The 16,573-nt window shown below is 44.9% G+C and overlaps 1 protein-coding gene across 1 annotated transcript in view; it reads right to left on the reverse strand.

Annotated features, from left to right (window-relative positions):
- Positions 1-16,573, reverse strand: part of pdia5 (protein disulfide isomerase family A, member 5) — a 45,561-nt gene that overhangs the window by 26,344 nt on the left and 2,644 nt on the right. Inside the window, exons 2-6 of the mRNA XM_076264022.1 lie at positions 11,515-11,641; positions 9,844-9,931; positions 1,944-2,027; positions 1,750-1,795; positions 197-289 (exon numbers count right to left, since the gene is read on the reverse strand). Of these exons, the coding sequence (XP_076120137.1) occupies positions 197-289; positions 1,750-1,795; positions 1,944-2,027; positions 9,844-9,931; positions 11,515-11,641 (438 nt within the window). The remainder of the gene's footprint in view (positions 1-196; positions 290-1,749; positions 1,796-1,943; positions 2,028-9,843; positions 9,932-11,514; positions 11,642-16,573) is intronic.

The following is a 16,573-nucleotide window of genomic DNA, read 5'->3' on the forward strand; positions in this document are numbered from 1 at the left end:
AGGCCCAAGCCTCGGTGAAAGTGGATATCAACTTGATGCCCTAGATCTCAAAGGCTGCCTTTGTTTAGACGAGCCTCTTCAAAACTAGACACTGCTACAGTGTTGAGGGTGAAAACGTCGTTTTTCCAGTCCCTCACAGCGCTTGTTAAACGTACCTTCTCAGTCTCGACATGGACGATGTCTTTGTTAAACTCACCTTCTCAGTCTCGACATGGACGATGTCTTTGGCTTCGGGATTCTCCTCCCACAGAGGCGCACCCGTGGGGTCTTTCAAGAACGCCACCATGGACTAACAGAAGAAGCAAAACAGGGAAAACTCAAACACTTGTGAAGTTAATCAAACACTTGTGGAGTTAGATAATCAACAGTAACCACGAGCATTACTAGAGTATGCCCTCAGGGCAATGTGAAGTCCTAATCACTACCGGCTAATTAAAATATTACTGAATTGTACAAGCATTCCTTTGAATTGTACAAGCATTCCTCTGATTTTTTACAGCATTCCTCTCAGATCAACCTTTCTTCAAATCCTTACCATGAAAACCTTTGACTCTAGGCAAGGGACTTTTTGATAATACTGTAGTTTGAAGGTTCTGGAAAAACGAAAACAAACAAACAAACTGACCCCAAACATCCACTCAGATGTACAAACTGGGGTGGTGGTAGTGTAGTGGCTAAGGAGCTGGGTTAGCATACAGTGTCCTGAAAAGTTGTAGGTTCAAGTCCTGGCTTCAACCTTTGTGCCTTTGAGCAAGGGGGAACTTAACCCCAAGTTGCTCCAGGGACAATGGCCCTTGTAAGGTAATTGAGATATGCAATTTGCTTTGGACAAAAGTTTCTGCTAAATACATAAATGTAAAGAAGTACATTACATCTGCTAAATAAAGAAATGTAAAGAAATGTAAAGAAGTACATTAAAAGTACAACTTGGGTGATTTTAGCCAAAACAGCTGAAGGAGAGAGAGAAAGAGAGAGAGAGAAAGAGAGAGAGAGAGAAAGAGAGAGAGAGAAAGAGAGAGAGAAAGAGACTGAAGACAGCACATCTCATTCTCCCTCCCTCTGACCCATACAAGCTGACCTGGGAGCCCATCTCATTCATCATCATCACCAGTCTTTACAGATCACAAATCCGCTCATTACAAAAATATTCAGCTCATCCACATGAGGCTCACAGATAATTGCACTGACAATCTCTCACCCATCGGGAGGTGACACCATTCTGATTAACGACTGGGAGTTAATTGTGTGTGTGTGTGTGTGTGTGTGTGTGTGTGTGTGTGTGTGTGTGTGTGCCTGCATGCGTGCGGAAACAGGAATACTCGATGGCAGTGTTGTTGTTGTTGTTGTTGTTGTTGTTGATATTGACTTGTGTACATTGCCGGCAAATACTGAGAGACAACAGCTACAGAGCCATCATGAAGACGACGTAGTAAATGGCTGAGACACTTAGCCTCGGCCCTGTTTAATTAAACCACTCAGAAGATGCCTGGATTAGCTTGCTCACTGGCAGCATGTCACAACAATCTACGTCACTGGGGGCTCTACGAATAAATAACAGATCACTTTTATACGAGCAGCTAATTAATGGGGTGATCAGACAAGATAGACTTCTATTTGCTCCACTTTAATGAGATGCCATTATAGCACAGGTGAAAACATACTCAAGGAAACTTGTCAGTGCTGGGCATAAAGGTCAAAAGGGTAAAAAAGAAGGAAAAAGAAAACTTTTGTCACTGCTCATCACATTACCTTAAATGTTTCTGAGCGGCTGTATTCTGTGTGAAACGTTCCATCCCTGTGTGGCAAATAATGATGATGATAGAAAAATAAAAAAGTCTCAGTTTCCATGGTCTTTCATAACATATTTTTTTGTGGTTGTACATTTTAGATGTTGAAACCTCAGAGTGTCTCCATTTCCAGCAGAAGGTGCTTGACCTACTCACTTATAATGGAGCATCTCCACTCCCCCTTTTTTGGAGCTGGGGTCAACCTTCACTTTCTTACACAGCTTCCGACCCTCCGAGTCACTGCAAAGGAGAGAAGAGGTATTAAACTCTGGAAAAGGAAGCCTAAAACTTTTCTTCTCTTTGACAGAGATGGCATGGGACAGTCTATACACAAGGTGAGATGCAAATGGAACGTGCCGACCCAAACCCATTTTTATTTCTGAGAACAAGACGCAAACGCAAGAGTGCTTCACATCTAATTACACTTCACTTAACAACGGCCCCGTGTGCTTTTGTCATCGACCGGCAGGGCATTCTACGGGTCCCCAAAAACATTAAGGGTGATGTAATAAACGTCCTGTGACATTAGACAAATTGCTAGGGGAGCAATACAAGAGAGATTATGGGATGTGACAGATGACGACAGCAATAAGCTAATGCCTGAGGAGCGCACAGGTTTTTGGCAACCAGAACTCCCACCCGCCCAGCTTCATTGGCTCTTTGTACCTGAAGGTGAACCTGCTAAATGCAGAATCCAGCCGCTTACGCATTCCCCCTCGAGCTTATGGAGCAAAATGCATATTCACGGTTACTAATTGCTTCAGTCGTTGCTACAACTGTTGCCGGAGAGAACTTTCATGTTTGATGTGTCACTGTTTAGCATCGCAGAGGAAAGCGCCCACTGAGGAGAAGGAAGGGGGGCATGGGAAACGTAGGCAGAAGGAGAGTTCTGGGTTGAATGCACCAGACTGTTTTTTAGTGTTTTTTTGTTCACTTGCTTTTGTGTTCTCTCTGTGGGCAGGGCTTGGATTAATCACAAAGACGTTGAATGGCGACGAAGCCCGCAGCTGTGTCCATAGTGAGAGAGGGGAACCAGCCAGAGGTGTCGTCGCCATGATGACTGGAAAACACGCACGTCGTTTCCCCCAGTACCTGGCAAAGAAAATGAGCCATCCTGCTGCCAACTACATGTGAGCCACCCACCTACTCACACCTACCCCATGGTCCTCTGGATTAGAATACTCCCCTATGTCTGGTGATAATGAGCGTGGAAATGTATTATGCAAGAACAAATAAGCCTGGCAGGAATCCACCATAGAGATCTGGAGTCTTCAAAGCGAACAGAGAGCCAATGAAGTATGAAGTAGAATTCGGTTACCTCTCTGACAATGAACAGCCAGAATTGCCCCCCCCCCCTTCACCCAATGCCCCGCCTTCTCCACCCACTAACCCCACCATTCATCCCTCTTCTGTTGCAAACAAGAAAATAAAACATCAATAGTAGATTTTACGCATCCCTCAAACAGAACTGATCTCTGGCAAAAAGTAAACAAGTAATTCAAAATTAAGGAGGTTGTGATGGAGAGGACGGGACAGGCTGTCAGGTGGGGGAAGACTCGATTAGCGCCAACATGCTGACTCATAAGCACAGATGGCAACTCTCCGGCTATTTATGGTCCAAACATGGCCGTGTTTCTGCTGTTGGGGTGACAGCCGTGGCTATCCATCGCAAGCCACTTTGTGTGTCACTGCATCGGAGCTGATCAAGACTCGGCACTGAGAGAAGAGAGAGAGAAGAGAGAGAGAGGAGAGAAGAGAGAGAGAGAGAAGAAAGAGAAGAGAGTGAAGAGAGTGAAGAGAGAAGAGAGAAAGAGAAGACCGTGAAAGAGAGAGAAGAGAGAGACGGGAGAGAAGAGAGAGAAGAGAGAGAGAGAGAAGAGAGAGAGAAGAGAGAGAAGAGAGAGAAGGGAGAGAAGAGAGAGAGAAGAGAGAGAGAGAGAAGAGAGAGAGAAGAGAGAGAAGGGAGAGAAGAGAGAGAGAAGAGAGAGAGAGAGAAGAGAGAGAGAAGAGAGAGAGAAGAGAGAGAGAGAGAAGGGAGAGAAGAGAGAGAGAAGAGAGAGAGAAGAGAGAGAGAAGAGAGAGAGAGAAGGGAGAGAAGAGAGAGAGGAGAGAAGAGAGAGAAGGGAGAGAAGAGAGAGAGAAGAGAGAGAGAGAGAAGAGAGAGAGAAGAGAGAGAGAGAGAAGGGAGAGAAGAGAGAGAGAAGAGAGAGAGAAGAGAGAGAAGGGAGAGAAGAAAGAGGAGAGAAGAGAGAGAGAAGAGAGAGAGAAGAGAGAGAGAGAGAAGGGAGAGAAGAGAGAGAGGAGAGAAGAGAGAGAAGGGAGAGAAGAGAGAGAGAAGAGAGAGAGAGAGAAGGGAGAGAAGAGAGAGAGGAGAGAAGAGAGAGAGAAGAGAGAGAGAAGAGAGAGAGAGAGAAGAGAGAGAGAAGAGAGAGAGAAGAGAGAGAGAGAGAAGGGAGAGAAGAGAGAGAGGAGAGAAGAGAGAGAAGGGAGAGAAGAGAGAGAAGAGAGAGAAGAGAGAGAGAAGAGAGAAGAGAGAGAAGAGAGAGAAGGGAGAGAGAGAAGGGAGAGAGAAGAGAGAGAAGGGAGAGAAGGGAGAGAAGAGAGAGAAGAGAGAGAAGGGAGAGAAGAGAGAGAAGAGAGAGAGAAGGGAGAGAAGAGAGAGAGGAGAGAAGAGAGAGAAGGGAGAGAAGAGAGAGAAGAGAGAGAAGGGAGAGAGAGAAGAGAGAGAGAAGAGAGAGAAGAGAGAGAAGGGAGAGAAGAGAGAGAAGAGAGAGAGAAGAGAGAGGCCTGGTGCTGAAAGTGAATGAAAACAACAGAATACATCTAAAACACACTATTCCAAATCTGTCTGATTAAAATGGCAAGCTGACTTAAGAACCATAACGTTTACTTTTGATCACTGTGTGATGCATCTAAAACAGAGAGGTATGGAGGTATGGAGAAGGAAAAAAGAATCCCATCATCAAATTCCCACATGAACGAGTGGTAATTTCATAAAGAGGCCTTTTAAAATGGTAAGATGACTTAAGACACATTTACGTTTTATAACTTTGAGGCAAACAAGCATAGTTTACCCCCCTTTTCTGTTTTCTTTTAAAGGAATCTTTGTTCTGAAGGAGCAAGACTTGAAACATCAGCAGAAGAACTCACACACCTAAACAGCGTTTATAAATAACACCAGTGTTTCTGCCCTGGCAGCACCTGCAGAAAAAACTGTCTCATGTGCAGATTGCGCTTCGGCGCAGAAAACGTGAAAATAATGACTTCTTAACGAGACCCAGTTCTCTCATTCATCCAATCGAATGAGCGGTCTCTCGGGAATGCCTTGTTGTTTACACCGCTCACAAAAAGCATATATGCCAATGCGTGAGCACATTCGCTGAGCAGACCGGGACAATGGAGGCGGATGAAAAGCTGGATACCAATACAAAGCATGCACGCCACTTGTGTGATGTGACGCGGCTCTCAAATTGCTCTGCCTACCTCGTTTCCGCTAATGAAGATGGCCTTCTGCATGAGTCACGCATGAGCAGCTGAACCCACCCTCCCACCCTCAGCATCCCTGTGCCCCCACAACCCTGTGCCCCTGCCCAGGCTTCCATGCCAGGCCCGGCCTTGGTGAGGAGACCCCCCCCAGAGCTGGTGGATCTCAGCACGGATGTGATTCACGCGAGACGGGCTGAGTCACAACAGCAGTGACGGGGTCGAGAATGGGGCCGAGCGGTCGTGACACATCACACCATCCATGGCACACTTTAATGGCCTCCTTCTCAATTCACGCCCACTTTAATTCTTTTTTGAAAAATAAAGTGGGGTGGATCAGCACCAATATTAACTAAAAGTGAAGTGAGTCACACATTTGCCAACTAGAGGTTCTCAGTGGAGGACACGGATATGGGGATGATGTCCCTTTCCTCCACCCATATAGTAAACCTTATCTCCACACTGATTCTGAGCTTGGTCTCCAAGCAACAGGGCTATGCAGGAAGTGTGCATTTCATAACCAAAATAATTATTTAGAAAAAAAAAAGCCCCACCTTTTTTAGAAATCTTTCAAAACTATGGGGGGGCAATTAGCAAAAGCCATGTTTAGCCATTTTAACCCTGAGGCATAAAGTAAATAAACAAATGGAATGGAGAAAAAAAGAACAAAAGTTAAAACACAAAAGGGCCATTTGTTTTCCCAATTAACAAATTCACAGCCATTAAGTGTAGCCCCTAAAATGTTTTGTGCATTCAGGTGTGAATGTGCACTCTCAGAGAAAATGGACTTTCTTTGAGGTGAAACTCCACCATTATGTGAAACTCGCTTGATCTATTTGTGGATAGAGTCTCTTCCCTGCTAGGGTGGAGGCAGTGTTGCAAGGCATTGTTGTGGGCCTTCACCCTAGCAGGGAAGAGACTCTATCCACAAATAGAAGAGTGAGGGGGAGAAAACAAGACGAGACCGCATTTAAAGCTCATCATGATGCACTTCATCGCTGCCCTGGGAAGATAAGTTGCTCTGAAAAACATTTCTCTGAGGGCCAGATGTACGTACATTTGCGAACGTAGCGTTATCAGAGTCATGGACAAACCGCAGATTGCGAACGCTGTCAGACCCAAGTTTCCGTCGTATTTATCAAACTAGTGTAAACTGCGCTTTTCTCTGCCTTTCTCCGCCCATAAATGCAATTTACGAACGTCCACAACTGAATGGCAGAGCCTATACAAGCGCAGTTAAAGCAACACCAAAGAGTTTTTTGCACCTTAAAAAATATTTTCCAAAATTGTTTCCGTGGTTCATCAACTCGTAACAGGGTGAACGGCACTTCTGCATTCGCTTCGCGGCCCTCTATCGGCTATAACCGCACTATGTAAGTTTGCCAGATCGGATAGCGGATCTGTAGTTTGATGGAATGAGACATAAGAAACTACAAATTTGACTTGCATGATACATCATAGCCTACTTTCATAAAATCATGCAACAAATTCTACCTTGTGTATGGACATCGTTATTTACAAAGCCGTTGGATAAACAAAGCGTGCATGCAACAGAGGAAAAGTTCTTTGGTGCTGCTTTAAATGAAGTTAACTGATGAGAACATTAAAAAGAATCAAACGTTTAGCGATCATGAAATTATATCATACATGATAAGATGTCAACAAGCAGGGAGATAATGAAGATCAGTAGTTTTACTCAAAGTACTTGTGCAGGTAGGCTATGGAAAATTGGTCAAATCTAGCAAGTAGGAAAGTTATGACGTGAAAGTAAAAGTAAGACATTCAAAAGGCCAACAAAAGTTAAGGTTGCTTTTGATAGTACAAATACCTACAAAACTGGTGCTCTAAATAGCGATTCTGTTGTCTTTGAAAGGTTCTCTTATTGACGCATTGAACTGCAATTTGGATTAACACCTGCTTTTACAAGGCGGAAGTATTTAGGCGCAGAATAGACGTGCGCTTTCAGGAGCAGTCTTTGTACATACTGCGGAATACATAATTAAGCGCTCTTTACGCTTCCCCTCCCATCTTTTTATGCTAAACTCCCACTTTCCCCTGGATCCTCCCATGAATGCATATGCATGACACGAAATACGCAATTAGCCATGTTCAGCTCCCGCGACAGGCAGTTTGCGCTTTTACATCATTGCGGCCTGTTACATACCTCGCAATGATTTTACACGCACGTTGCGAAACAAATACACCTGAAGTGGGCGCAAACGCGTTAGTACATCTGGCCCTGAGTGTCAACATTTATAAGGTTGTGAAATTCTAAATAAATCCTACTGAAATAAAACTCCACAGAAATATGTCCCCCCTCCCCTCCCTTGCTCACTCACTCACTCACTCACTCCCTCCCTTGTTCAGTTTGTTTTCTCTTGTTCAGTTGGTGCTGCTCTCTGGATGGCCAAGGAGGCAGTTTCTCATCTTGCAGTCATCTGGAGGAAATATGTCGACAGTACACTGGAAACTGGCAAGGGTGGCACTTCTAACAGCCACTGTCCTTGTGCAGCGTCATCTTTCCCCTGGCACACTCTGCTTTGTTTTGGCAATGACCCTGGTATCAATTCCACACACACACACTTAGCCATGTGCTGACACTCAAAAACACAACACGATTTATCTCAGAATGAAATAGCACGAAAATAATAAAAAATGTCATAATGATAATAAAACGCGGCAAAAAGAACAAAAGGGGGCGAATCGCAATTCATTACACCATTCCTTGTGTGCTCGGCCTGTAGCTATTTTATCCTGGGGAACATCTGCAAAGTAGAGTTCTCAGCCTGCAGCCATTAACTTCAGAAAATCAATCACAGCCGAGAGATGGCACTGAACAGATGCTTTAAAAGCATGCGGTCCTCCCACTGTCCAATGTTTACTTCCCAAGCTTCATGCAGGCTGGGTAAGGACAGTCTATACTCAGTCTCTTGCCTGTCACGTGTGTGCACAATAAATGAAGGTAGGAATGTGGGGCTGCCTTCATGCCATCATTCAGTATGTATATATACTCTTTTGATCCCGTGAGGGAAATTTGGTCTCTGCATTTAACCCAACACATTTCATTTCATTTCAATTCATGCCAACACAACAGACTTTCAGACTTAAAGATGCACTCCAGCCACTGATTAATCCATAGAAACAGTTCCTGAAAGATACATATTCATACATTTTTATTCTTCATGAAAAATGGCTTTCGAACGGCTTGTATGCATCTCTACTCCCTCTGCTTTATCTTCAGTATGTGCCCCCCCCCCCCCCCCCTTATACCCCACACTGTACAAGCTCAACAGTGACCGCCCAACACAACGTCTCCGGTTCTGGAAGTAATTTCCCATTCATTTTCTCCATTGACATGTCGAAAAATCCGTTTCATGCCTGTACTCATGGTGAGTCATGACCATGTATGAAGTAAGCAAGGACAGCACTCTCAGTTCTCTTTCAAACTTTTAATCGCCAACAACGGACGTTTCGGGCTGTGCGCCCTTCTTCAGCATTTAATGGCGATCGCAATTCGCTGAAGGGCGCACAGCCCGAAACGTCCGTTGTTGGCGATTCAAAGTTTGAAAGAGAACTGAGAGTGCTGTCCTTGCTTACTTCATACATTACCACTATATGAGGGATTCAGCACCTAGTTAAGTTAAAACCAGCAAGTCAGTAAGTGTGAGGGCGTTGCATCATATATGAGTCATGACCATAAAACATATGGTTTCAAGCACAAAGACTAATAAAAATGTTGTTTGAGTTGTTCTTCTGAAACGTAAAGTAGCACACTGCCCATGTATACTAGAAACACTTAGAAATGGTGTTTACGGCTTCTTTCGTTTTACTCATAATATGTGTTGTAATCAAAAATACATAATGGACAGGGTAAAAAAGTTTATTTTTGCTACAGTGGGGTTTAATTTTATCTGTAGGGAGGTATGGGAAAGAAAAAAAATCCCTTTATCAAATTAAAAAATAAACGAGTAGTGGTTTCATAAAATACAATTCTATCGCATGTGGATAATAGCACCTTGAAAGACTTCTTCAAAGGCAACCACACCTATAGCATAAAAACGTTCCCAACAAAAACCTAATCTTAAAGCGTCTCTGCCCTGAAACCTGACAGATCTGCTGCAAGGGATTCTGGGAGGAGGAGAGGACGTGCGAGTGAAGCATCAAGCACAAATTTGTGACTCATGAGCTGCCGAGAGAGAACGAGAGGGTCACTCTCTCTCTTCCTCCCTCCCGCCAACTATAGATGAAGAGTCCCGTTTCTCCCCTTCAGCGGTGAGCTGCTCCGAAGGGGGGTGGCAGGACAGACTCGCTTGAAATATAAACCAGCGACTTCAGAGGCTCCACATTGCCTTTGGGAAATTCGAGGAATCCGGTGGCTTAGGACCAAAGAAATAGTTGGCAGCGATAAGACAGAGGTTGCGCTGCGTGTAACATGACTTAGTGGTAGCACTGGGGTAGCTCCTGGAAAAGGAGCCCCATGTCATGATGCATGGGGAATGGTGGCTTATACTACTACCGGTACATAAATCAGATCACAGTCTGTATTCTATATAGACTATATCAATAAACTTACCCACAATTCACCCAGGCGATGGTCCCTTGCCCTTTGACGGCCTGCGCAACATCTGACAAAAGCTTGAGCTTGGTATCTCCAGACTTGTCTGTGGAGTTCAAAAGAGCTTGGGTTAAACATTGTTGTTTCTCCTTCACATACGAACAATAACATCACTAATTGATCACATGATTTTATTTACAGAGGCAATGTAGACCTATTGGCAATAACCGTTTTCACACGGAACTCTATAGGATATTCAATCTGCATTCTTAAACTTCTATTTTCTAACACAAACAAATAACACTGTGTAAAAAACAAATCACTTGAACATCTTTGGCCTATATTTAGAACAGGGGCACCACTAGTACTATCTGTGGCTTTCTTCTCATATCATGGTGATGAAAAAAAAGATATGTGATCTTGACATCTCACCAAACTCAAATGGGCATCACACACTACACTGTCCCACACAGATTTGTTTTTCTTTAAAATAAAAAGGCTGGTTGACATTCTGCACGACAGACACTCTCTAAATGCCTGGGTATTCCCTATGGAACCTCCAGCAGTCATGTCCACGTCAACAGAGAGCTTCAGAGAGCAGGAAATTAAATGGAAAAGGGAAACATGCGCGAGGGGAAATAGATGAAAAAAGAGCAAATGAACACACACACACACACACACACACACACACACACACACACACACACACACACACACACACACACACACACACACACACACACACACACACACACACACACACACACACACACACACACACACACACACACACACACACACACACACACACACACACACACACACACACACACACACACACACACACACACACACACAGCTTGAGAGGATGAGCGAGCCGTGGCTAGGCCATCCATCAAAGCCAGCGTTCGATTTGCACCGAGCCTTATCCATTGACCTCACGCTGCTGAAATGGGCAGTGAATTATGAAACAAATAAATCTCCAGTTGGTGTGTGTGTGTGTGTGTGTTTGAGGTCTCTTCCTCTGCTCAGAGAGAGCAATGTTTTATGAATGGCGTGGCGTGTGACGACGCAGCTCTTTGCTAAGCGCAGTGTGATTTGCCTTGATAACTCAGCAGGGAGTGGGTCTGATGTGGTTCCTCGGCTGGGCCACAGTGTTGGGGTTTGGTTCAGTTCTGCTGTGCTGTGCACTTAACACAGCAACGCAAACAGTCTGAGTGGACACGGCCAATTAGAACGAGCTCCTGCGATCGCTATACCGCGGAGAGGAATAAACGCAGCCACAAGCTGCCACTGCAAGAGGGCGAGCTTCGAATCACATGCTCTTGGCTGAATTAGGATGTTTCCCTGCTGCGCCGTTCTGGATGTCAACAGTGCATTTCTGAGTGTTTAGAAAAAAAACTTCAACCATTTGTTCTGCAGAGAGAGAGGAAAAAATCCAATCTGTTAATCTGTTTTTCTGCGAGGTTTGCTCTGCATTTGGTCCATTTGTGAGACGATCTCACACACACACACACACACACACATACATACACACACACACACAAACACAAACACACACAAGTACGTTAGGACATCTATTTTTGCCTCAACAACCTGGTGTTAACAGTGTGTCACACCAGTGAGAAGGAAGGTCAAGTTGGGGGGACGATTGTGTGTGTGTGTGTGTGCTTGTGTGTGTGTACCCACCAGATTTTGTGTAGAGGACCAGGACATTGGTGCGTGTCCTGAGCAGCTTTTTAAAGTCCTTGTGGTCACTGACTCTCTCAATGAGCGGAGACACCTTCGCCGCTTGCAGTGTGGACACCACGCAGAGCTGCGAGAAGGAAACAGTTGTGAGAGAGAGAAAGGAGAGAGAGAGAGAGAAAGAAAGAAAAAGAGGAAACACAGTTACATGGGGTCATCTTCCATCATCACACAACACAAGCACAGCATCTATAAAACAGGAGACTGAAAGAGCCCATCAGTTTCAACACACACACACACACACACACACACACACACACACACACACACACACACACACACACACACACACACACACACACACACACACACACACACACACACACACACACACACACACACACACACACACACACACACACACACACACACACACACACACACACACACACACACACACACACACACACACACACACACACACACACGAGGAATGCAGACCAGTGCAGTTTAAATCACAAGGCTTCTGCTGATACACTGCAGATGCAATTCTTTCTATCAATATGGCGGATGCAAAAATATGACACGCCGAGATACATAATCAATACAAGAGACCTTTGTGTGGACTTGTGTTGTCTTTAAAATATTGAGTGAATCCTTTAGCTTGAATTACTGGCGCTTGTAAGCAGTGAAATAAATGGTGTTGTCAAATTCTCACTGACTGTACACCAATTGATTTTGCCAAGCCATCCATTAGGGAACAGACTACAAATTCACCTTTTTAATGAACAAATTAGCTCTTAAATTGCTCTAAATTGTGAGCAAAATGGACAATACCACATCTGTGTTAGTGAATACAGAGTCACGCGAGAGAATGTTCTCCACCAGTTTATACTTCCCCTTCAAGCAGAGGTGAAACTACAGTAGAAGGGCACAGAGCGTGCAGATGTTATAGGAAGTAGAAACAAACAAAGTCCCGGAGTCACCCCTTGATTAGGATTAGTCCAAAATGTAATGGTTCTCCCTCGGCCCGTCATGGTGAGCTGCTCTACAAAGTTTCTTGAAAATCGGCCTGGTAGTTTTTGCATAATCCTGCTGAGAGATTACATTCAAATACACAAACGGCAAGAAAAGTATAGCCATAACTGGATCGCACAAAACAGGAACTCGCTTGCTCAAGCTAAAATTCCCCTGTGTCATTGCTAAGGTTTTGGAGGATGGGAGAGGGGGGTGGGGCTCAGAGACAGCCCCAGAAAAACCTGAAACATTCTTGTACCCCTCAGCAGGCCCGTGGAGCGTGGAATCCGCTCAGAGGAGCGGCGCGGAGGAGATAAGGGGGCTCCAGAGATAAAGAGGCCATCAGCGGGGGTGCAGCGGAAGGGCCGTGACGAGATGCAGGGCAGGTGACACCGAGCCTCACCTACCCATCGGCAGCCTGGGTATGGAACCCCAGGGGCAGCCTGGGAGAGGGTCCGGATTACAGGAGCTCGCCTGATCTAAGCTCGACTTGAAACGAATAGCTATCATTGGACCACAACCTTCCACAACCCCACAAAATGACTAGGGCACTTGACACTCCCTCCTCCCAACACACCCACCACCATAAAAAAAAAAAAAAAAAACACAGCGTGTCTGAGACGCACTGCTCTGTTCGCCCAGCCAGGCTAATTAAACGGCTCGCCTCACTGAGAAAACGGTGAGGACAGAAACTAGGAATCACGATTATCTACAGCGGAAAAGAAAAGAGAGAAAAAAAAATGAAATCACTACATCAGAGGAAGCCAAGCATATGCTGGGGCTTAATGGGAGGGATGGTCAGGCATGTGGTCATAATAAGATGACCACGGACCACACATCCTCACCTGGGGAAAGCAGGGTGGGGGGGGGGGGGGGGTGTGAAGGATGAATCAGCAGTGCAGAGCAGCGAGAGTGAGAGACTGGCCCTTACTTGCTGTCTCTCACAAACACCTCAGCTCACCGCTTAGTGTTAATGAAGCTGGCTGCTGCCCACTAACATGTTGTTTTCCCCCCATAAATACAAAGAAAGGGTGTGTGTGTGTGTATGTGTGTGTGTGTGTGTGTGTGTGTGTGTGTGTGTGTGTGTGTGTGTGTGTGTGTGTGATAGAGGGAGAGAAAATGAAGGAGAGAGGAAAAGTGAGAGAGAGAGGGATGAAAGGGAGAGAGGAGGCGGGAGTGAAAAAGAGGCCGAATGTCATGAAATATTCCAACTGATTGATTCAATGCATGTGCCTGATCCTCTCCACACACTCTGGGAGGGGGTACTTCAGGAAAATCACATCAGAACACGGAATTAAATTACAGAAACATGATGGAACAGAGAGAGAGAGAGAAGAGAGAGAAGATAAGAGAGAGAGAAAGAAGAGATAGGAGAGAGAGAGAGAGAAAGAAGAGATGACAGAGAGAGAGAGAGAGAGAGAGAGAGAGAGAGAATGGAACCCATCACCTGTCCACACCTCAGCAGAGCAGCGGAGGAGTAGCCAAGTAGCATTAATCACACGAGGAGATGATGGCCCTTGGGGATGGTCCTCGGAGCTCCACACAAAGGTGACAAGTCAGGACTGATTAGGCCAAGGACACTCTGAGGCACCAAACCACACCTGACCCCTGTGCGACTGACTCATGTCGTCTCTCGCCAGTGTCATGCCCCGAGACAAGAGAGGATGGGGGTGGCAGGGAAAAGTAAAATGGCAACACGCAACACAGGAAAGTTCTCTACCTTTGACAGCAGGGTGTGTGTTCAAGGTCAGTAGCAGCATGGCATAAAGCTCAAGGTGAAAGGAGGTGTTGAGCTTTTCAGACCCTGCCAGGCATTGTAGCCCACAGTGCACACACACACACACACACACACACACACACACACACATAAATCCATATCAATGAGTTTAGCCTAAACTAGATAGGCGTCACTTCCAATGCAGTACAAACAAGAGTACACATTTTAGGCAGCTCTTGCTGCCTTACTGCCCCCCCCCCCCCCAGTTGAGCTGGGTAACACAGGTGACATGGCTCTGTAAACACTAAAGGCGCTAGACAGGGAGGAGAAAAGCTAGACTGCCCCAGACACATTCAAAGACAGACAGGCAGGCAGGCAGGCTGTCAAAAAATGGCCTGCAGTTCTGTCCATTTGTGGACAGGAACCCTAGAGATGCTGGTATTGTGAGAAGGAGAAAAGAAAAAAGGGGCGGGGGGTATAGCAGAGTCCATACAGCACCCCCGTCTTTTTTTGGTCCAGCCCACATCTCTTCACACGTATACAGTCGGAGAGGAAGGAGCGTTGGCCGCGCCAAAGAAAAACGAGGGCACGGACGACTAGCAATCATCACGGTCCCTACCTGTCACAAAAGCAGCCCCTTTTCAGCTTTCACCGTGCCACTGGGTTGAATGGGGGCATTATGCTAATAACACAGGAGCCTGCACAAGGCTGCCCTTGTTGCGGTCATCCATTAAGGAGTCCTCACCAGGAGAGCACACACTACTGTACACTGCAGGATGATGGGAGAGTGAGCAAGAGAGCACTGCTCTATGCGGCCGTGTCGCGCAACATTGCTTCTGACTGATAAACTGGTACAGCACCAACCTTGAGCAAATAACTAAGAACAATCAGCCAAAGGGCGGAGGGGTCACTGAAGTTTAACGTCCACTGATATGATAGGCAGTGATAATACATATGCAGACAGCGCAGAGGCATTGCAGAGGATTTATCTGGATATATCTGGAAGTGTATACATGATCATCTTTCCTCCCTGCTATGTCCAGACGAGATGCTTATTTTCTTAGTTCTACTGATTAACTGGAGAACAAACAGTCCCTTAAAAACAGACACAAGCAAAGAGTGCAAGAATGTAATGGGTACAGTAAAAAAGGACACTCATTCAAATAATCTATGCTGCAATGCTGTATGAGAAGTATATGCAGGAACTACACAGATGAGTTGTCAAACTTTACATATAAAACAAATACAACATAAGACTAACACAATGGACGTGGACACACAATACAAAATTAGAATGAACATGTAAATCCTATTCTGTATAACTACCCCTCAACTGTGCAGTGCTAAGGTGATGACATATGGGGAAACATTTTGAGCAATGTTGCTGGGCAACCACACAACTGGTTCAATATGTTCTGATTGTATGATCATGATAATTTGCCTACTGATTCTCCAAATCAGTGGTAATATGCCAAAACAATATTTAGGAACATTGTATACTTACATTACATTTATTCATTTGGCGGATGCGTTTATCCAAAGCAACTTACATCAATGGAATAACATTTAAGCTATTAAGATTTAAGCATTTTAATATTTAAGCCACAGAGCTACAACTACAGCAATAGAATAACATTTAAGCTATTAACATTTAAGCCTTTTAACATTTAAACTTTTAAACTACAGAGTTATAACTACAGCATTAGAATAATGTTTTGTCGTGTATTGCACACTAATAAAATGTTCTGAAACTTGTTTAAGCAGACAACTGGAATAGCACACGACAGGGTACGAAATCGAAGTTTGCTTTTATTAACACAGCCACTTATCTTGCCAACATCACAATACCAAGAGAGTGCCCTGGAGGCGGATACTGATTATACTTTGGTGAACAAACCAATCAGAGACCTCCACTGTCTCATTACCAATCACAGATGGCACAACTACAAAACGAATACCGTTTAGTTATTTCTGTGTTCAGAACACCACATGTTTAAACTACAGTGCAGAGGAGACTATATAGCTAGGAATTAACACTGCATCTGTCAAAACTACCACTAGAGGATAGGAGTGCCTACATATTAAGTACTACTCAAAGTATGGAGGAGGAGAAGTAGAAGAGGAGGTAGAGAGGGAAAAGAGGGAAGTGGAGTGTGGGTAAGTGCGTATTAGGTGTGTGAGGTTGTCATAAGTGCTAGGAGAGAAGGTATTCTTGGAAGAGTTGTGTCTTCAAGAGTTCTTTAAAGATAGAGAGGGACGCCCCTGCTCTGATGGAACTTGGCAGATCGTTCCACAATCATTCGCTTTAGTTTGTAGTCTCTGACCTTG

This window comes from Alosa pseudoharengus, unplaced genomic scaffold, assembly GCF_046254945.1.
Source record: "Alosa pseudoharengus isolate Yale_2024_CS ecotype anadromous, Long Island Sound unplaced genomic scaffold, YU_APseudo_1.1 YU_APseudo_1.1_scf_3, whole genome shotgun sequence".
In the NCBI taxonomy this organism is placed as follows: domain Eukaryota; kingdom Metazoa; phylum Chordata; class Actinopteri; order Clupeiformes; family Clupeidae; genus Alosa; species Alosa pseudoharengus.